At 28.9% G+C, this 23,343-nt stretch overlaps 1 protein-coding gene across 1 annotated transcript in view; it reads right to left on the bottom strand.

Annotated features, from left to right (window-relative positions):
* Positions 1-16,095: 16,095 nt before the first annotated feature.
* Positions 16,096-23,343, bottom strand: part of LOC101240572 (poly [ADP-ribose] polymerase 1) — a 53,120-nt gene continuing 45,872 nt past the window's right edge. The window contains exons 20-29 of the mRNA XM_065814795.1: positions 22,038-22,121; positions 20,531-20,782; positions 19,933-20,031; positions 18,583-18,735; positions 18,436-18,472; positions 18,338-18,351; positions 18,157-18,233; positions 16,520-16,581; positions 16,305-16,422; positions 16,096-16,215 (exon numbers count right to left, since the gene is read on the bottom strand). Of these exons, the coding sequence (XP_065670867.1) occupies positions 16,143-16,215; positions 16,305-16,422; positions 16,520-16,581; positions 18,157-18,233; positions 18,338-18,351; positions 18,436-18,472; positions 18,583-18,735; positions 19,933-20,031; positions 20,531-20,782; positions 22,038-22,121 (969 nt within the window). The 3' untranslated portion in view covers positions 16,096-16,142. The remainder of the gene's footprint in view (positions 16,216-16,304; positions 16,423-16,519; positions 16,582-18,156; positions 18,234-18,337; positions 18,352-18,435; positions 18,473-18,582; positions 18,736-19,932; positions 20,032-20,530; positions 20,783-22,037; positions 22,122-23,343) is intronic.

The raw sequence follows: 23,343 nt of genomic DNA, 5'->3' as shown, positions 1-23,343 counted from the left end.
AATGTTTTATTCAAGTCTGTAACCAAAAAAAAAAAAGATTTAAATTCTTACATGAATATACACAACAACTAAATACACACAAAATATCAGTGATGAAAAATGAACACATATATTTGTTGATTTTTGGTCTATGGACAACATGCAAAAACTGAACTGAACAACTTTAAAAAGAAACTTCATCAATCCATCAATAAAGTAGTCATTTTTCCATCGCCTTATATTAGTTTTTGATATGTTACCCAAAAATCAAAGTAATTTAACAAAAGTTTAAACCAGGGAATTCCAGTATACAAAAGGTTGACAATATCAATAGTCAAATTGATAGAGCACTCGCTGTTGAAATATTTAGTCTCCTTGGTGTAATAAGAGCAGTTCCTGCTCTTCAAAAAATAAATATATTTTCTGTCTAAAATTGGATTTCAAACATTTTTCAGCTATTGCAGGCTGAATTGAATTTTAAGATTGTTTCCCAAATCCAGATAAAGCATCTGTTAATATTGCATTTTATAAGAGTGTTTTAAAGTAATTTATTTTATTGTCAAAATAATAATGTTTTATATGTTATGTTGTTAAATGGGCTTCTTACTGAAATGTTATATTTTTAATGGACTAACCAGAAGTGCTGGTTAACTAATTATTCTTTAAGATATCTTTTAATTGTGCAATGTATTTTAGATGTTATGCTTTTAGAACTTATAGCTAAAGTTTTATTTTGTTGTGAAGATCTTGGTACACACTTTAGATAATATAATACTTATCTTCACTGTAGAATTAAATTTTAGACAAAATAGCGTGTTTATATTATTTGTTCACTAGTGAAAATAAGAATTTTTTTTAATAAAACAGATATGTACCTTACAGTACTTTAATTGCCAAAATATACAATCATCTTGCCACGATATATATAAAAAATACTAGCTTGTATTATATTTTTTAACAGAAAATGGAGATAAAACAAAATAACACTGTATTTTATAAAAGTGTGTGTTACATTGTTCTATCTCCAAACCAGGGTGTAGTAATTCAGACACCAATAAAAAATCCACCAATAAAAAATTTTTATTGGTTGATATTTTAAAATTAACGCGCGTTTTTACAGAACGTTTTTTATAATCCTAAACTTTTTATATAGTACGTTTTTATAAAGTTGTTCAAGTTCCTTAAGTTTTACATATTATTTGAATATCCGTTCTATTTTTCTAGATGCTTTTCTACTTCAATTTTGGATTACTTATGTTGTTTGAACAGAAAATGAATTATAAAAGTTAGAAGTGCGTTATAAAAGTAATAACACTATTTATGCTTCGCCTTACCTAATTTTGTTGCTGAATGCAACAATCACTCTAAAGAAACAAAAATAAAAACAGTACACAAATTATTTAAATTAGCAATTTATTTTTATTTTTCTATTTACATTTTCTTTTTATTTCCTATTTTGTTAGTTTGGTTTTTTTGTTTTTGAAACTTTTTACGAAATTGATTAAAATTATAAAGCTTGTAAACGGCCGTGATCAAGTTGTCAAAAATAAAATACTTGCGTGTGGTCATACAAGACGAAAAATCGCACGCGTTTCTTGTGAAGGCTTGAATTGAAGTCAATCTTAATGCTTTCATTGTCGAATCCAACCAATAATACTTTAAATAAAATAGATATGATATACACTAATGATAATGAAAAAATCTGTTCATAGCGTAGCCATTAGGGGATGGCGATTGCCATATGTCCAGGGTACACTGATTTAATAAAATTACTTTACACTAACATTTTGCATTGTTAATGCATCAACATCTATAGAAAAATAATTTTAATGAAAAATAATTCCAATAACTTATCTAATATCAAAAATATTTAATGTAACAATAATTCCACATACCTACTATCTTTTAATGAAATCTATTAATACCAGTATACAAACCATATTATTATTTACAATAACACATACAATTCCCACACAATTATAAGTGAACTGATAATAAAGTATATACCTTATTATTATCTATTCACACACAATCGTCTTATGATATCACCATATCACCACATATGGTGTCTGCAGAAAGTTGATATTTGCTCATATCATACTCAATAGAATCATCATCCTCGTTTTAATTTGGTTTCCAATAGGAAACTATATATAAATTACAGTTCTTCTTTTTAATACATAGCAGTTTGCCATAATATATATCTTGGCTGTTAGTGGCAGCATCGTGCCACATGTGTCATATATTTCTTCCAACAACAGCACCATTAAGAATATCTTCAATATCTGCAGCCTCGTTATTTTACAAATCAGGGAACATTTGTTATATCTGAGAAGGTATGCAATTTTTTATTAGTTTTTCTACTTTTATTCTTTCTTTGTCTTCCTCATTTTAACTCTTTTTAGCCAAGTGTTTAGTTAACTCCAGCTTCGTTTCTTCATGGTATTTTGTGCTTTTTAAGCGCTTTTTTTGTGCCAAGGAGATAGACCAAGCTATTAATTTATTATGTTCATCAGTTTTTTTAAAAAGGAAATCAGTTATCTTATTTGTGTACGCACAAATTTTTGATGACAAAAAACAAAGAATGGCATAAGGAGCTTTCTGCTCTGCAGCGCTAAACATACCAACAAGTTCTTCTGAGTCAAAGTTATGAACCCTTGCTGATTGGGTCTCGATCTTAAGTTGATCAGTTGTGGTCATGTTGAAATGTCGCTCAAACTGACAATCAATAACAGCAATGATAGGTTTTAGGCAACTAGGTTATATTTCTCCCATTTCATCAGTTTTTAAGCAAAAGCCTACAATTAATTTAAAAACTGGATCATTAAGATCACCTCCAAAAAAGTCTGTTTTTCGGTCAATAATAAGCTGTCATTCTGCTTTCAAAAAGTGCATTGTAACATTTTTTATCACCTGGATGCCAGACAGGTAGTCTAACCCTTGACCTCGTGCAACATAGAACTTAGTCATCCAGGGAGCAGTCAGAAGCTTATCAATTAAAGCTTAAGCACACATCTGACGAATACCTAAGTTTAAATAACCCATTATAAATATTGAAACAAAATTTTACATAATTAATCACGGCTTAACCGGTTTCAGACAAGAAGTCTTGGAACAGGCTATTTCTCAGTCCTACACATAATGCTACTCCAGAATATAGAAAACTCTGGTTTCTGGTAGTGATGGATCAAAACTTCACATGTATGAAAAAAGATGTGCAGTCAATTTTCCCTGTTGCGGGGTATTAGGCCCCTGGACAAGCAATGGGTGTCCAAAAAGATAACAAATCCTTTTGGATCACTTTTAAATAAAAAAAATTGATAATGTTTAGAATGACTTGTTTTCAAATTTGAAGCAAGTCTGATTAACAAATTTGTTACATTCAGATTAAAAATCAAGATCATAACTTTATCAACAAAACTTGCTCAGATTAAAAACATAATTAATAGCTTATTTATATATAAATAATAATATTTATTTAATAAATAATACTTGTTTACCTTTACTGTCCTTGTAAAGTAGTTTATTGAGCTGAATAACATTGTTTGTTGCAATGAAGTCTCTACCAAAAAGCTTTCCTTTTTAAGTTTCCGATGCTTTTAGTGATTATTTGCAAGCACTTATGATTGTGTCTAAGGGATGAAGGTAACAGTTTAGCTCATTTAGTGATTTCCTCCATAAAATGTTTAACTTTGTTACTGTTGCATGGTTCACTGCCAATAATAGTGTTTCGTACGTCAGTGTTTTTGATAATAGTCACTATACAACTTAGCAAGATTATCCAAAGACCTTGTAATATGACTCATATAATCATATGCCGTACCTCCAGCAAGTTGATCTATGGCTACATTCATACACAAAGGTTCTGTTGTTAAGTGTACAACATTGCCATGAACACCCTCCTGATTTGTGGCATCAAGCTAAGTGTCAAATCCTTTGTTCTAATTGCTATCTCTGTAGTCTGCAGATCTGAAATGACACCTAGCTCGCGCATCATTTGCTCCACGGTTGTTCAATGGGGAATGTGACTAAATATAAATCCAGTATGTTCTCCAACTTGAAGCTGAGTATGAGCTGTGGCACACTGTGTGTAGGAACTTGACATTCCAGCATATCATAGATTAGTGACCTATAATCTAATGAATATACTTTTTTATACCTGGTGTTTATAAATTTTTGGTTCATTTGTTTTATCTTTTCCTGTAATATAACTATGTCATTCTGCAAGGCTTTTTTCTCCACATTCTTTTCAGCAAGTTGTTGACATAAGATAACTTTTCCATAAGACAAATTTGATTAAGCAAATTCCAGTTATTTTTTTACAGAAATTTGGTATTTGAAGCTTATTCAACTGTAAGTTTGAACACTGGGCTTTCAACTTATTTCGCAAATTTTAATTTAATGGTCTCGTTGAGATGCTTAAATCTTGGTCTTACCGTAATATTTTCCCTTGACTCCTTTACATTCTTTCTATGCTTTTGAGCTTTGGTATCAATTTCACTTTTTAAAATGCTTAATCTTTGTTTTAAGAGTTTTTTTCTAAGAGTCAATTCGTCAGCTCTTATTCTGGATAACAATGGTTTTTGTATCAGATAATGAAAAAACACTAATATGTTCAGGAGATGAGACAACTGTTGAAGATAAAACAGTGTTACTTAAAACTTGTTATTTGGCATGAAAAAGGCTCATTGCAAAAATCAACAAACTGTTTAGAATCTCTTAAAAAATTGCATGCCCAATTTTTGGATTCATTAGCGAGAGAAAAAATGTGATATTTATTGATTTTAAAATTAAAAAGCTTATTAACTTGCTCAACTGTGATTTTATATGATTCATTGTTACTTATGAATATAAACAGTATATACCCATTTTTACATCCAATATTTGTTGAATGTAAGGAAGACAGTTTAAAAAGTTAGATGTTCTTTTGCTGCTCCACGAAATATACATATTTCTTAAGGGCCCCATAAATGTTTAAAATGCTGCATACACTTATTTCTAAAATAAAAAAATTTCTTAAAGTAAACAATAATCTTTGAAAAAGCAATCATTTTTTTTTTTGAAAAAAAATTTTATTAAAGAAAGTTTTGGTAAGATCCGCCCCTCCCCCCCTCCTCATACCTACCTATAATAATTTGAAAAAGCAAAAACTTAGGTACTTATTCTGCTGCAAAAAATTAAGTATCTGCTACATAATCTTTTTCTTTAAAATTTGGCATAAACGCAGTAAAATAAGTTTTAAAATTTTTCTCAATAGGTTCGAAAATGTTCTCAACATACCTTCAATATCAACTTGATGTCTGATCAACAACAAAGTTTTTAAGAACAGTTAGTTCAATAAAAGCGGTTGTAACTGCAAAAAAAAACATTGCAAAAATGAAGATTAACTCTTCTACTTTTTAAAAAATGTCTATGTTGATGTAAAATTCTGAAAAATAACACAACAAAATACGTCCTTACAACTCAAACGCCAAGCTTTGATAAAATGGTCAAAGATTTTGATTACATAATGGGTCACTAAAGATAATTGTTGCTTTATTGAATAATAGCATAAAGTAAATAAAGCATTATAAAACGTTAATAACTTTCTGAAGCGGTACAAGTTTATCCAATTTCGAGGTTTTGATTTTTTTTTCTGAAAAGAAATTTTGCTTAAGATGAATGCAGGTTTTCTTTATGCAGAAAACATAAAGAGACATAAAATGTCAGACATAATAAATAAGGCATATAAATAACCTTTCATATGCTAACTGCAAAATCCTTATGCAATTTATTGGCTTGTTTATCTATTTTTTTTCAAGTTACACAATTAATTTCCAGACTTTTTATCTAGATTAGGCTGATTAATCACTTAGTTCTCATACTACTTTATGAATAATTTAACTTTCGTTAGGTAAAGTGATTAAAAATACACACCTTGTACCGAGATTAGATTAGGCAAAACTTATTTTGCCTAATGCATAAAAAAGTCATTATGGCTAATCATAGTTTGTAACACTCCCGCACTTATCGTAGTTAAGTTACTCGTCAGCAACGCCGAAACCATGAATAATAAAAAATGCCCAATGAATTTTTAAATGTAAAGTAAATTACTTTACATTTAAAAAGTTGGATAAGTGTTTTTTACTAATTTTTATATATATATATATATATATATATATATATATATATATATATATATATATATATATATATTTTATAAATGAAAATTTATAGACATATCTGCAACCACTAAATCTGTCGAAATATTTTTTGAACAATTTTCATAAGGGGCTCTTTTACCTATTTTTAAAAAAAGAAAAAAGATCAAAAGAAAAAAAGAAAAGAGATCAAATTCAAATTTAGGCCTGATGCCAATGCATTGGCCTGCACCAATTGGTATTAAAACTAAACATCGATGCAACCTTAATATATAATTAATCAATATATTTCTGAAATAGTTGGTGGCTACATTTTAAAGTTGTTTACAATAGTAATATTACTAATATTAGGTAAACACCTAATGAAAATGATAAAAATTATAATAGTTATAATAATAAAAATAATATTTACAAAAAAAAACATTAAAATTGCAACATAAAAATACAGAAACACATTACTACTAATAATAATAATGAAAACAATTATAGCAGAGTTGTTAGTCCTTGGTCTCAGCCTTGCCTTAAGGCAAGGTCTTTTTGATAGTTTTGGCCTTGGCCTTCAAAAAAAAAATGCATAAAATTAAAGAATTAATGTATATATGTGTATATATATATATATATATATATATATATATATATATATATATATATATATATATATATATATATATATATATATATATATATATATATATGTATATATATATATATATATATATATATATATATATATATATATATATACTTTAAGTTTTAAACGCACAACTTTTTAAATATAGATTTATAAAGAGTTGAAAACCATTGTTTTTAAGAATTCAATTGATATTAAAAAGCCGCAACCAACGGCAACCAATCACAAAGTTCCAACAAACTCCCATTTAACCAGTGCATTCTTAAACGATTTAACTAAGATGTCCCACGCACAAAACTCTATAAAAAGCATATAAAAGAAAGGCCACAAAAAATACTACCTAGATGTTATCAAACTACTTTATTATCTTTTATAACACAAGATTACAATTAACAATACAAAAATCACAACAAGTTACTTTCATGCGTACAATTCTCTAAAATCTTGAGCAACAACTTAATTTTCACAATTTATTTTATCCAACAACAAAATAGTATTTATTTTAGTTCTTGAAACCTTCGTTTCTTGTTTGTAATAATAAACTACTCGTTAGTCGGCGCAAAAGTTCAATGTTTCAACTAACCCCGTGTTCCGACTAACCCTGGTCTCCCCTAGTCCTTTACTAGCACTTTTAGCTTTGATCATAAACAAAAAGAGGTTTGTAATTAAAGCTGTTTGAAACAATGTTACATAACAAAACACGGATTTCTTTTAATAATTATTACTAATAATATTAAAATTGCATTTAGGCATAACAATTTTCTGCAAGCAAAACAAAAAATGAAATTGTAAACCATAAAAAGCTTTAGTTAATTGTTATCCATAAATCTAAAATATACTTAAGATAGCTTGTAAATAGCTATTTACAAATATCAAATAAAATACTATATACAGTATCGGACAAAACATGGTGGACAAACTCAAATTGAGAACAAAAGTTGATCAAAAACTAAAAAAAACTAGTAAAACAATTGAACATTAATTTATTTTATTAATAATTATTTTTTATGTAGTTTATTATGTTGTTAACAAAATTTAAAACTTTTGAATCATACTAAAAATCACTAAAAAAGTTTTATAACACATTTTCCTTCACAAACTACATTTTTCTTTGGACAAAACAAGATGGACATTCAAAAAATCGACTGAAAATTCAAAAAATTTCAAAAATTAATTTATTGTTTTTCGAAAAACTTCAAAAGTTAACTTAATATTTGGTAGGACCTCCTTTACTTTTAACAACTGTTTTCATTCTTTGAGACATATACTCAATTAATGAGTCAACAATTCTCATTTTAATCTCTCGCCAGGCCTTCTCGATTTGTTCAAATAATTCCTCACTGGTCTTCACATTTGCACGCTCAATCTTATTGTCAACTATTTCCTAGAAACTTTCTATGGGATTCAAGTCAGGGCTTTGTGCAGGGCACTCCATTAGGGTGATATTCTTGTCCTTGAACCATTGTTTTACAATTTTTGACTTAAGTTTGGATCATTGTCCTGTTTAAAAAAATCCATTTTAGGGCCATCTCCTATTCAGCATGTGGTAACATTACATCTTCCATTATATCTTTGTAAACAAAACTGTCCATAATCTCATTAATTTTGTGAATAGAACCAGTTCCTAGTGCTGATAAATCCCCAAACCGTAACAGACGTTCCATGCTTTTTTTTTTTTTAAACATCTTCGCTTCCAACAAGGCTGCAAGCAGCCACTAATTAAAGTTGGAAGTTACTGTAAGAGAAAAGATGAAGATTGTAGAGCAAGATAACGATTGACGGACGATTTAAAAGATTGCAAATTATATGAATCAGGAAAGCAAGATGAAGGAAGCGAATTCCAAAGAACTGATGTTCGAGGAAAAAAACTAGACGAATAAGCGTTTTTGGAGCACTTAGGAACAGTCACAGAAAAAGGATGACACTTAATTGAATGACGAGTAACACGAGAATGAATTTTAGTAGATGGCACAAGAGACGCTAGCTCTTTAGAGCAGTGCCTATTATAGTATTTGTAGAAAAGAGAAAGAGAAGCAACATTACGACGATGTGATAATGGTTGAAGGTTGGCTGCAAGAGCAGGTCCAACTATGTTTACAATGCGTTTTTGCACCTTGTCTAAAAGAGAAAGGGCATCATTAGAAGATCCGCCCCAGATATGGCAACAGTATTTTATACAAGGCCGGATTTGAGATTTATAGAGATAGAGAATAGAATCGGAAGTAAGAAAGTGGCAAGCTCGATAAAGAGATGCAACCTTAGCAGGTGCTAATTTTGCAACTGATTTGATATATGGTTTCCAAGAAAGATTGGAAGTAAGAGTTAATCCTAGAAGATGAAGAGTAGGTGACTCATCGAGTACATCACCGTTCATAAATATAGGAAGATCTAAATTATTGCGATAATTTAGATCTTCCTATATTTATTTCAAGCTCAAATGCCCCCTCCAAGCAATCAGAGGGTGTTGGTTTCTTATCACGACAAGAATAAATGGTAGTATCATCAGCAAACAATGCCACCTTAGATGTGAGAATATCTGGAAGATTGTTAATGTAAATTAAAAAGAGTATAGGGCCAAGGATAGAACATTGAGGAACCCCTGAAGTTACAGAATAATAAGAACAGTGTTGTCCATCAAGGACAACTTTTATGCTACGATTGGAAAGGAAGAATTTAATGATCTTAAAGATGTTGCCGGATACACCATAAGAAGAAAGCTTATGGAGAAGACCAGTATGCCAAACTTTATCAAACGCTTTTGAAATGTCAAGAGCGATGGCCTTAACCTCTCCACCTTCATCTAATGCACGATAAAACCTGTCAGTTATTACTGTTAGCAAATCAGCTGTAGAACGAGAAGATCGAAATCCATATTGATGGTCAGAAAGTAAGTTATTAGATTCAAGATGAGAAATTAAGTGTTTGTTAATTAAAGATTCAAAAACCTTGCTTATGATAGGAAGAAGAATTATGGGACGGTAGTTAGACGAATCAGATCGCTCCCCAGAATTTTTGAAGATAGGGATAACAGATGCGGCTTTCCAGCAGGCTGGAAAACAAGACTCTGATAAGCACTTGTTGAATAGTTTTGAGAGTATAGACGACAGCTCCGGAGAACACTTCTGCAAGACAATAACAGGTATGTTGTCTGGGCCACAATCTGTAGAAGAGTCTAGGCAGGAAATCACTTTAGATACAGATGCTGGAGTGATATGAATGTCTAGCAATGGATCAACCTGTTCGTTGGCAATATCAGGTAAAACGCAATTAGTGGAATCAAGAGATGATATTGATGAAAAGTTTTTAGCAAACAGTTCGGCTTTGTCTTTAGGTGAGGTGACAAAAGTCTGAACCCTACAAGAGAGGTGGAATTATAGATTTGCCCTTATTATTGATATCATTAAAGATTCTTCAGAAGTCACGAGAGCCTAATTTTTGAGATGAGATACGAGATTTCATGACCTGAGAATTGCGGGTTTTGGCGTTAGGCAAAACCTTTTTACAGTTGTTTCTAGCAGTAATAAACAGATGTCTGTTTTCTGGAGAATTGTTTTGCTAATAAATATGGAAGTAACGGTTTCGATTGGCAATCGCAGCAGCACAGTGTGAGGAAAACCATGGAGGAGAGTGAGGCTTGACCTGGAATCGTCGAGAGGGAATAAAAGATTCCATGCCAGCCTGAATCCACGAAGTTATGTAAGAAGCACATTTGTCGACAGGAAGTTGAAAGATTTCTACCCAAGGGCCATCACGAAGAAAATCACAGAAAGAATCCCAGTCAGCTTTACTGTAGTTGTAAGAGGTTCGATAATAGGGGTATTCAGGTGATGAAGAAGAATGAGATATTAAAAAAAGGTAGAAATTTCTACCTTAGGGTAGGATATGTGATATACCCTTAGTAAGGTATAATTTTCTACCTTTTAAGGTAGAAAATTATATTAGAAACAATTATTTTTCATACAATTTTCTAACTTAAAGGTATAATTTTCTACCTTATAAGGTAGAAAATTATACCTTACTAAGGGTATATCACATATCCTACCTTAACTAAAAATTTCTACCTTTAATTTTTAGTGTTTAGGATCAGAAACAAGACATAAGTCGAGTAGAGAAGGTAAATGATTAGGGTTGTCAGGTAAGCGAGTTGAAAAGTTGACTATTTGAGTTAGGGATTGAGAAAGGCAAAAATTGTGGGCTTTAATGCCTGCAGAGTCACTGACACTAGAGCCAAGCCATTCAGAGTGGTGAGCATTAAAGTCACCGACAACAACTATATTAGCTGATGGATAAAGAGAGAGGGCTTGGTCAATATGATCAGAAATAACATCAAAAAAAGTGCAGTCTTGAGATGAAGGAGAGCGATATAGAACAAAGAGAAAGGCAATAGAGTGAAGTGAAGCTAAACGAAAACACATGAAAGAATAGTCTGTGGATTTAAACCTACCTTAACACTCTTCTTGGTATATTTAGTATTGAATCTGGTTTTCTTTGGTCTCCAGACTCGCTTCTTGCCGTCGCTTCCAAAATGGTTATTTTTTGATTAATCTCTAAAAAGTATGTTTTTCCACTGGTCTACAGTCAATTTTTGGTGTGCGTTGTCAAACGCAAGTCTTAGCTTTCTATTTTTAAAAGAAATTGTTAGTGGTTTCATGTCAGGCATTCGAGAAAACAACTTTGCGTCGTTAGCTCTTTGTCGCACAGTGCGATTAAAGATTTGTAGTTCAAGTTTTTCGGTTTTTTTTGTGGATGACAAAAATGGATCTTTTTAAAGCTTTTTAACAATTATTCGATCTAGTCTTTGTGATGTTTTTCTCGGACGTCCGCCCCGATGGTTTGTTTTATTGCAGTCACGAGATCCAAATGATTTGACAGTTTTGCTTACAGTCGATTTAGCTATATTATATTTTCTATAAATTTCAGCTTGATGTTTTCCGCTTTTAAAATCTTTTATAATATTTTCACGTAAAACACTTCCTAATTTGTCGTAAGCCAATTTAAGTTGCAATATGCGCCATATATCACGAGTTAAATCTATTTTTAGTTAAATTGAAAAAATAATTGGTCAGACGTTCCAAAATCTATTTTATTATTTTAGAGTAATGTTGTGATAAAAGTGAAAACAAAAGAATACGGTAAATTGAATTAAGGCAATGAAATCTTATAAAAAAAGCATCGTTTTGATTTGTCCACCTTGTTTCGTCCAAGGAAAAATGTAGTTTGTTGAGAAAAATGTGTTATACATTTTTTTTGTGATTCTTAGTATGATTCAAACGTTTTAAATTTTGTTAAGAACATAATAAACTATTTAGAAATTAATATGTATAATTGTTTTAATAGTTTTTATAGTTTTTGATCAACTTTTGTTCCAAATTTGAGTTTGTCCACATGTTTTGTCCGATACTGTAAAGTTATGAATAATTTTTAAATATTAACACTTTTAAATAAAATACAATAAAAAAAGCACATTTCGCTGGGCAATAAGGCATTTTTATTTTTAAAAAACCATATCTGCCTCGATATCAAATAGAAATTAAAGACACATCGTTACAACACAACGTTAAATAATCAACGAAAAAATAAAAAAGGCACTGGATACTAATCATTTTTTTGGTGGTGTTTTTATCGACTTAAAAACAGCTTTCGATACCGTTAATCATACCATTTTAATTTTTAAACTTAAACATTATGGAATCCGAGGAGTTGCTTGTTATTGGTTTCAATCTTATCTCTCAAATCGGAAGCGGTTTGTTAGCATTAATGGTTACAAATCAAATAACAAACACATATTTTATGGCATTCTCAGGGTTCTGTTCTTAGCCTTCTACTGTTTTTGATTTATGTTAATGATCTAAATAACTCTGCCCACTTCTTTCAGTCCATTTGTTTGCTGATGGCACTAATATCTTGCATATTAATAAGTCTTATCATTCCTTGTGTAAGAATATAAACTTAGATCTAAAAGGTTTAGTTCATTGGCTATATGCAAACTTAATTTCTCTGAACTTGGAAAAAACTAATATTTTCTTTATGTTCAAGACAAAAACTTTTATAAAGCACTCATATAACTAAAGTTAAAATCAATAACAGACGTTAATATCCAATACACTTTGTTAAATATCTTGGTATTTTTATAGATTCGAACCTCCTATGGAATCCTAATCTCATATAGATGCACTCCGTAAAAAACTTAAACAAGCTAATGGAATGCTTTCAATAATTTGCCATTATGTTGATAAAACTACCCTTAAAAATCTGTATTTGGCAATTTTTTAGTCTCATCTCAAGTGCTGTTGTTAGGTTTGGGAACGAATTAACAACTGTAATATTAATAAATTCTTATCTGCTTAGCGTCAATCAATTCGAATAATAAATTTTCAACTCCATAATACAGAAACTTCAAACTTCTTCAAAAAACTTAAAACTCCTACCTTGTCAGCACTAATGAGATTTGCTAATCTTTTTTTAGTTTTTGACTACCTTTATAAAAATTTACCTCCCTCTATTACAACCATTTTCACTGAAATTTGATTTATACATTTGCATTTAACTTAAAATATCAATAATGGAAAACTAAATGTACCTCCCTGTATAACTCAGGCCCGTAGGAACTAAAATTATAATGAGGGGCAATGCTACTGGGTTGGTCAAATACTTTGAGGGTAAATTAGAATTAAACTTTAAGATTTTGCTTATAAACGATTTTCCGCTTACGACATTAGTTGTAGTGATGTAAATTTTCCGGTAAAATGTGGTTCAAAATTTACCGGTAAATTTTAATTCGGAGAGGGTATATATTCCCCAAAAAAAAATTTTTCTTGAAGAAAAATTTCAAAATTTACCAGGCGGTAATTTCTCAAAATTTTCCGGTCAATTTACCGGTAAATTTTACCTTCGCAACACTAATTAGTTGTAGGCATAACCAGAAGAAGCTTCGCAAAAATAACCACTTGAGGCATAAAGCGCCTTTCACCCACACTTAAGTTTTGTAAAAATGAAACTAATTCGTTTATTTTCTGTTATAATATTTGCATTCATGAAAACTTGTTGATATTTTGGTAAACAACCAAATCTAGTTGATCAAAACGAGTTGTTTTCGTTTCAGCTATGTTATCAAGAGCTTCGTAAAAAATCTTTTAATATATCTCTTCCGTTGCTTCAGGATAGTATGTGGTATTACCAGTATAATAACTTTTGATTTTAGCAGTACGTCTTTTTTTCCTTGGAATATAAGTATCTTCAAACTGCAATCGTAGTTGCGAGGATTTGACAAGTTTCCAAAATCCCTTAAATGACTGATCATTTCTAATTGACATCAATGCTATTACCATATCAGAAGCAAAATAGTAGCCTTCACCAGCATTGCATGCTTTATCCTGTAAAATTTATGACAGTTTATCTATTTGTATTAAAATCATTTTTCAAAAGACAACCAAAGAGAAAATCGAATCGCTGCATATATAATACCACGGAAACGCGCTATCATGTCAGTTTCCTTTACATTTCCCAACAACCACTCCCATAAACCCATCAGCATGGCATGATTCCCCACAGTGGTCCATCGAGTTGAATAAAATGCATGAACACAACGGTTTTTGTTTTCGCTTAATTCGCGAAGTTCTTTTAGATGAGTTTCTCTTTTTGGAGATTTTTTTACAAGTTTACACATTTCTTTTATTGTTCCAAAGGTATCTTGTCTCAGTCATATAGTGATCAAGATATTAAGTAACACATAAAACCATAGATAATTGTTTTTGGATTTTACTTTTTTGTTCATACGATTGTTGGACACATTGATTATTGGACACATTGCGTCAAAATACTACTGAAGCACAAAAATTGGTTTTTGTTGAAGCTTGCTTCCCGAAGTTGCAAATATTCGTTAAACTTGCAAACTTTATTTCTTGATAAAGTTTGAATACTATACTTTATACCGCAATAAAATCCTTTAAGTTAAATCATTCAATTTTTAACAAAACTTTAACTGATAATGTATTGGTTTCAAAAACAGTAGACTGTACCAAGTAAGTACCAAGTTGGTTGGAGCAAAAACTCAAGACAGCCAGTATTAACCATTTTAAAGATATATAAAATTGACTACTTTTTCTTTCTTATTAAAAAGATCGAGTCAACCTCGTATTACATTTCGCATTTCATACATAAGTTTTAGTTGTTTGAGATGGACTCGATTTTGTAGGAACAAGACAAGTAAATAATGAAAGTGGGTCACAGGTCTCTTTTTACCATGATTAACTAGAGTTAAATAATTTGGTGGAAATTGACGCTCACATACAACAGTATTCTCACTAACAATAATATTATTATGTGGTATAGTAGCAATGCATCTTACACATTTGTTTTAATTACTTGGTAATCGAAACATCTTTTTTCTATTGTAGTTACCGTTTGTTTTTTTTTTTTTTGTAGTTATTTTAGGCACACCCAAAAGTCCTTACGGTCTTATCACAGAGCACCGTGGAGAGCATTTAACAAGAAGTTCACGCCTCCTTCCGTACCAATTTTGCTTGTTGGGCTAGAGCTAGCGTCGAACCTCAGACCTATGGGTTCTGAGCCAGAATTCTAACCACTGCTCGAGTTGCAACTCATTACACATTTTGTATGGCATTTTTTAACCTTCATACCAAATTAGTATGAAGTTTAACAATTAATTTAGTATAAATTAATCAATCATTTATTTCCACGATGAAACTGTACCTAGTGAGGAACAATTACAAACAGTTATTTGAATAAAAAAAGCAAATGTAAGAAAATAAAATAGAATATGTAATAAAACAATAATAACAATAACAAAATAGTTCTAAGCACTCATGAGTTTTTATCGCTTTAACTTTTCAATGGGTTTTTGTAATCTTCAAGTAATTTTTTGATAATATACATCGTTTCAAAATGGCCCACAGTTTAGCGCATATTTTGTCTGTTTTTAAGGTTTGTTAGTATAAAGATCGCCATAGATAATAAATAAATAAAAAGATACAGCCATAAGCAAAAAATTGTACAAATGAAAATATAGTGTTTTCATATGATGACGCGCGTTGTAAAAAAATTAGATTATGAATCCGTTTGCGACTTCGGAAAGTAAATAAGATAATATGTAATAACAATATAATATATATATGATATTTATGGTATAAATATGAATAATATAATAGTACGGTGCAATTTTTTCTTGTTAATCGCTAGCTTTTCTAGCTGGCTATCCTCGTGGCCAAATCGCTGTCTTTATCATAACGAATATCGCTAGCTAGTCGCTAGTCGATTTCCCACTGGGTAATAGCGGGTTTTATTACAATTGCAGTTCTCAAAGTAATAGACAAATAAAGACAATAATCAAGAAAAAAACCCAAAAAAGAGTCAATCACGTGATAGATTATGAATCAATAACAATAGTTAAACTTTAACTGAACTAAATACTTTATATTTACTTGCGCAACATCGTACACTATATACCTAAAATCGATTGGTTAAAGAAGAATAAAATCAAAATATTATAGAAAAAATAACAAATTTTTAAACTGATGTTTAGTACGAAAAGATACTCGTTGTACAGAAGTGTAGAATTCTTTATGTTTGTGCTTATGGGTTTACCTAGGGGAACTAGAACTTCACCGTCTATCACTTTATCCATTGAGGGATCAGGACTCGTACTTCCTAATCCTAAAAAAAATTTCAATTAAATTGCATAAAATCTTCTAAACAACCCATCAATCTAGTAGATAATTTATAGATCTTTACAAGTAGATAATTTACAGACCTTTACAACTATGCTTGCCAGGTGGCAATTTTGAAATATGCTCAGATTGTTTAAGTTCGTACCTAAAGCAAGATTAATATAAAAATTTATAAATATTATTTATGTAGATATGCATATGTACTACAAGATGTTCTAACATAAAGGGGAAACAAATCATTTTGAACACGTGACTTAAGATAAATGTTTAAGTTTTATTTAACTTTTTATGAATTTTATTAAAAATTAATAAAAGAAGTAAAAAATTAAAACAATTTAGTTTTAAAACTAAGATTAGTTAAAAAACTTTTTTCGTATTTTAAAATATATTATTCACATAATTTAATAAATGAAATGAACAGTTGATTGAAATGCTTGTGATACCAAACAAGCTTGAGGTATCAAACGAGTTTGTGATATACAGCCATACATTTAAAAAGCGTTAACCCCGGTGAATATTTGAGTTTTGTGGTATATTTGAACTTTTTTTATGTTTAGGTCTTGCTTTGTAAAAGAGTATTTGTTTTATTTAAGAACGATAAGTCTTGTTGTTTTGACTTCTTCAACTTATTGTTGAAGATAATAAGTTGAAGACTCTCTGATTGCATCACTTGTGTTTTGACAAGTGATGTCACTTAAACCACTTGTCTAACTGCATCACATGTCTTAACTGCATCACTTATGTTTTGACTGCATCACTTATGTCTTGACTGCATTACTGATATACTACATTGATAACTTATATCTAATCACTGATATAAGTATAACCAATGAAATATACATATATTTATTTGGTTATATTTATACCAGTGTATATAATATAAAACATGAAATATTTCCATTAGCCTGATACCTAATTTCAGACACCTGAGTAGGTGAAACACACTTCGGGTTTAAATGGCTCTATAATACCATTTATACTTATTTATGCACGATATTATGGAAGAGCAAGTTTTTCTGGATGCCTTTTATAGCGCTAACCTATTTATGCCGACCGGATAGAGTATACTTACTTTCATAATACCGATAGAAAGATTGCCATCCAGGGTTTACAAGCTCCTTCAGCCTTCATAATAAATTAATTTCTATCAGAGTTTATTCTTCCAGATAAGTTGCATTCATCATGGCTAGTAAGTTGCATTCATCATGGCTAGTAAGTTGTATTCATCATGGCTAGTAAATTGCATTCATCATGGCTAGTAAAGCTATGATGAAGGCAATGAACCTCAAAGTCACTGACTGTTCCTTGAAGTTTAATCGATATCTAGACCAAATAGAGGCTAACACAAACCAAAGAAGAATTTTTAATTAAAATTTTAAAGCTCAAAAATATTTTAAGATTAAAACATCAAATTTTCAATTTTAAAAATCAAATATGCATAAAAAGATGTCAGAAATTTGAAAACTAAAAGTAAATTACAATTTCTAATATTTTAAATTAAAAGAAAGTCAAAAGGGGTTGTCCGTAAATAACGCCATAGGAGAGAGGATGGGGGAAAGGGTTAGTAGTTTTGTGACGACTCATACGGAACTTGTTACTAAAGAGTTATGTTGTGACGAGGAGAGGGGGGTAGGGGGTCTAAAACGGTCAAAATTGCGTGGCGTAGTTTGGGGACGACTATATAAGTATTTTTTTAACATTTTTTAAAAAAAAAACATACATATTTCCGAGTGCTACTTCACAAAGCAACATTAATCCGGTATTGTTTGAACGAGTTGTACAGCAATAATTTGCAGACTAAAAATCAATTTGCAGACTTTTAAAAAAAAATAAACTTTTTTTTTTTCATTTATTTATGAAACAAAATAAAATAATAAAAACTAAATATCAAAAAAATTTACCTTGGAAGCCATATCTGTAAAAAATTATAAAAAATAATTTAACAAAGTAAAGTGCTTGACCAAATAAAAATAAATAAAAAAATAATTAAAAAAAAAACCTGCAAAATAAATTCCTTTGCCAAACATATAACCTGTCTATAATAAAAAAAATGCTTTAAACATAAAAATACTTAAAAAAATTTTAAAACTATTTTATTTATAAATAATGCTTGTCTTTATTTTAATAACAACTATTTTCAACTTACTACAGGAGCTTCAGGAGGGGCAATGCGCAAGCCTTGAGACAGAATGCCAGCATAATTAGTAGTTCGTGAACCATGCCAAAGTAACTTTTTGTTAAATAAATCTTTGAATGGTCGATACCTTTGTTTTTCACCAGCACGCTCAATCGAGAAAACCTTTAAATGAATACAAAAGAAAAAATTATTTAACTTAAATTTAAAAAAATGTTTAAATATTATGTATTGATATAGTATTATACAGTGTCAAATAAATACAATCAATATACTTATCAATATCATACTAAAATAATTTTTTACTAAAAAATGAAATAACTGGTTTAGCATTACAACTCATAACTTTTTATCTTTATTTAACAAAACAGGTTATCTTTTTAACAGAATCTTGTTTGCCACCTACAATGTAAAAGTTTAAATTATTGGAAAGTTCCGCATAGTTGAATTAATGGACATTTTGCTACTTTTGAAGTCGTCTTAAAACACAGATCTGAATCTGTCATAAAACACTTGACGTCATAAAACACTTGATTAAAAATTAAGTAAATATCGACATTCAATAAATTGAAGAAAAAATACTGGATCACTTAAACCGATTATCAGACTGGTTTAGAATAAATCTATATTATAATAAATATAAATTTGCCGTATTTTAAAAGTTATTGAAAAAAAAGTTGTTACTTGCATTTTTAGGATCCTAAAGAAAGACCTTGGTTACATAACCATTACATGTACCTTCTAAAAATATACATAATATTACATGTACCTTCTAAAAGTTTTAAAACAATTTGCCATACAGTCAACACAAGAAACAACGAAAGCTGATCATACCTAAATTGAGGCTTGAAACCATAAAGAAGGGTTTCTTTTCCCATGGAGCAATTTTATTTAATCGTCTACCACTCACTGTTTGGCATAGTAAAAACTCAAGAGAACTCAAAATAAAATTAATGGATATTTTTAATATTATTTTATATTTTTAAGTACATGTACCTGTTAATTTTATCTATACTTTAACTTATCAGGGCCCAATAGAAAACCATGTTAACTAGCAGGTAATTTTGCTAATTAATTAAAGGTAATTAACATTACCTGTATAAAAATTTTACAAAAAATAAAAAGCAGATTAAGAACTTTTTAATGAGTATTGTGTAACTAAAAACATACTTTTTAATGAGTATTGTGCAATTAAAAACATACTTTTTAATGAGTGTTGTGCAATTAAAAATATATTTTTAATGAGTATTGTGCAATTAAAAACATACGTTTTAATGAGTATTGTGCAGTTAAAAACATACTTTTTAATGAGTATTGTGCAGTTAAAAACATACTTAAAATAATTGCGTAATTAAAACATACCTCTATTACATCAAGAGAGTAGTTCGAATGAGTTTTTGCATGAGTATTTTTTACATACTCTACAATTAACTCGAAATCTTTACTTTCTTTATCAACAACCTAATTAAAAAATAAAAATTATACAAAACTAAAAAATATTTAACTTTAACCTTATTTTATATTTATTATTATTATTTATTATTATATTTATTTTTATTATTATTATTTTTATTATTATTATTAAATATTTAATTTCAACCTTACAATAACCATACCATACATTTAAAAGATGATTATTCATTTTTATTACTTTTATATTAAATTATTTCATTTTTGTATCATTTTTATTCATTTATTTATTTATTAAAAGTTAAACAATTTAAAATATTAAACAAATGATAAACAATCACAATTAATTACCAGCCATAACTTATTTTTTATAATTATAAACACCTAAAACATAGTTTTAGCATAAAATGTGCACCTTAAAATATTGGTCAAGCCTTTCTAAATCTTTTCAACAAATTCCAACATTTTCAATATTTAATTTTTCTGATTAAAAGCTGAAAATGTTTATTAAAAACTTTAACATCAAATAAATGAAATTGTTTATACAAACCTTAATATCTGTTTTTAAAGTTTCATAATGGAGGTCTATAGGATCTTTTGCATCATTATCTTTAGTACCTTTTATCAAATTGTATGCAACTTCTATTTCCATCAAACTATCAAGCATCCCAATTTTGAGTTTTATTAACTCTTCATTATCTAACAGTGGTGGTTTTTTCATCCCAAAATCATGTGGTATTAATGTATAAAATCGATTTGAAGCATCAAGGATTTTTGATCCTGGATCATTATTAGCTAAGAACTAAATTAAAAAAATTAACAAATAAAAAAACATTTTTTTAATTAAAAATTATTAAAATTATAACTATCTTCATTTTGCGTAGCCATCTTTATTTCATAAGCAATGAATCCTATTAACTTTTTTACAAAAAAAAAAAAAAATATTCTTATTTTCATTTTTTGTGTGATTGTAACAATTGCAAAAAATACTTATATTAAACAATTTGTCAAAAAAAATTGTATAAAAAGCCTTAAAATATCTTCAGAAAAGAATACAATAATATAAATATTTTCACTGAAATTTTTATATGCTAAGTTATTTCTTGCAGTCCTCATTTCCTTACTTTCATTTTCTGACAATTACATATACGTCATTGTATGAAACACAGTTGTCATATTTGGGCTGAGTCTTCTAATTATGTTTTTCCATCTTGTCTCTTTTAAACAAGATGCCGAATTTTATTGTAAAAGAAGTTGGACTCTACTTTAGTAAACAAATTTTTTTCTTAGTAATTCTCAACTTTTCTTCTTATGAATCTAATTTTTCAATACAATTTTTAGTTTTTCATACTAATATAAATACAATTATGGTTATTGAAATATATTTAAAAATTTATATATTTAAAATACTTCATATTTTTGAAGCAAAATAAAAAACAAGATTTGATGAAAAAAAAATTAAACTCTGAAGAAAATTATCTTAAAGCAATTTTTAAAACAAAATTAAGCAAATAAAAAACTGAAAAAATATAATCCAATTAGTTTATCAACTGGAAAAAAACACCACAGTTGATATAGAAAAAAAAAAAGCATCACAGTTCATATAGAAGAGAAAAGTGAAGATTTTTATTCTAAACTCTCTGCACAGGAAAAATAAAAAAACAGTTTAAAAATTAAAAAACTTACGCATACTTTTTTTCTCCTTAAAACAAATCAATTTTTATTCTAAATATCTGTTAGCTTTTGTTTTGTGTTTGAAAAATATTCCTTTAGATATTTTATATCAATATTTTATGGTATATTTTTACGTTAGTATTTCATTTTCCTGTGTGGGCTATCATAGCATATATACATACATATATGTATTATTTCATTTCTCTGTGTGGGCAATCATATCATATATACATACATATATGTAGTATTAGTAACTACATAGTTATAATGATAAGTATAAAGTAAAATGATTTTACAACATTATGCAAATTATATAGCTATTGTACTAATATCACCATGGAAACATTCATATTAAACAAATGATAATAATAGAAAAAGTTTACTTTTTGACAATCTCCAAGACAAGCATATGCTGTTTCAATTTGCTTTTTTGATAATTTACCAAGAGGCATTTTTTTCATGTCTATCTGAAATATTAGAGTAAAAAAATTACAGATCAAAAAATAAAGGTAGAAACGTTTAGATACTTAAGAAGTAATTAACTTTCTTATATATATAAACACCATACAATCATAATTATAAGCTTAAATGTAAACTTAAATGTTTAACAAATCTATTTTTTCAAACAATAAAAAAATTCTTTTACAAATTGTGGAAAAAAAGATAGTTGCTAATAATTATATTTTAAGTTTTTTTTTATTATTCAAAGTACATATACTCTTACAAGATATAACAATAAAAATTACATCATAAATAAGAATTAATAAGTATTGAACTATAGAGATGTATTTATTCATTTAAGACAAAAAATATATTAGTAAAAAGCTCAATTTTATATGTACTTTAACTGCATATAAAAATTGAAAACGTCATAACCCTAATATACATACATACTTACATACATACCTACATACATACATACATACATACATACATACATACATACATACATACATACATACATACATACATACATACATACATACATACATACATACATATACATATGTATGTATACATATTAGGGTTATGACATATTCAATTTTTACATGATAATACGGACCAAGCACTACACAATGAGCCATAGTGCCAATATGAGATATATAATACATTTATGTTTTCCCTTTACAAAAACCTCACCCAGGATACAGATCGAAATATTTCTTTAGAAGTATGACATTATTATACTTAACTATTAATAAACTCTGACTTATCTGACCAATTGATATCCAACTCTGACATCAACTCTGCAATATATAAGGCATCTGTTAGAGAATCACATAAAATGCAGCAGAATTTTAAAGATTTTAAAACTCTTAAAAATGGCAAGAAATGCAAGTTATTATATTAAAAAAAGCAGCACTCTAAAGTTTGCCTAGCAGCACTAACTTTTAGTGATGGAAAAGCATCAACAATATTTTTTGGAATGTGTCAATACTGGAATGATAAATAGAGTCATTGTACTGATCCAACAGAACTTACCGATAAATAGAGTTGTTGTACTGATTCAACAGACTTACCAATATTACCAAGAACATGGGTAACTTCCTTTCATTACTTTTAAAGCATTACCTAATAGGCGGAACTCTAGAGCAATATATGTTTAACTTGCTTTTCTGCTTCTTCCAGACCAATTTAAATTGCTTGCTGAAAGTTGTGAATTGATTTGGAGAACTTGGTTTAATATTT

This window comes from Hydra vulgaris, chromosome 12, assembly GCF_038396675.1.
Source record: "Hydra vulgaris chromosome 12, alternate assembly HydraT2T_AEP".
Classification (NCBI taxonomy): Eukaryota; Metazoa; Cnidaria; class Hydrozoa; order Anthoathecata; family Hydridae; genus Hydra; species Hydra vulgaris.
This window is presented reverse-complemented; position numbering and strand designations above follow the sequence as displayed.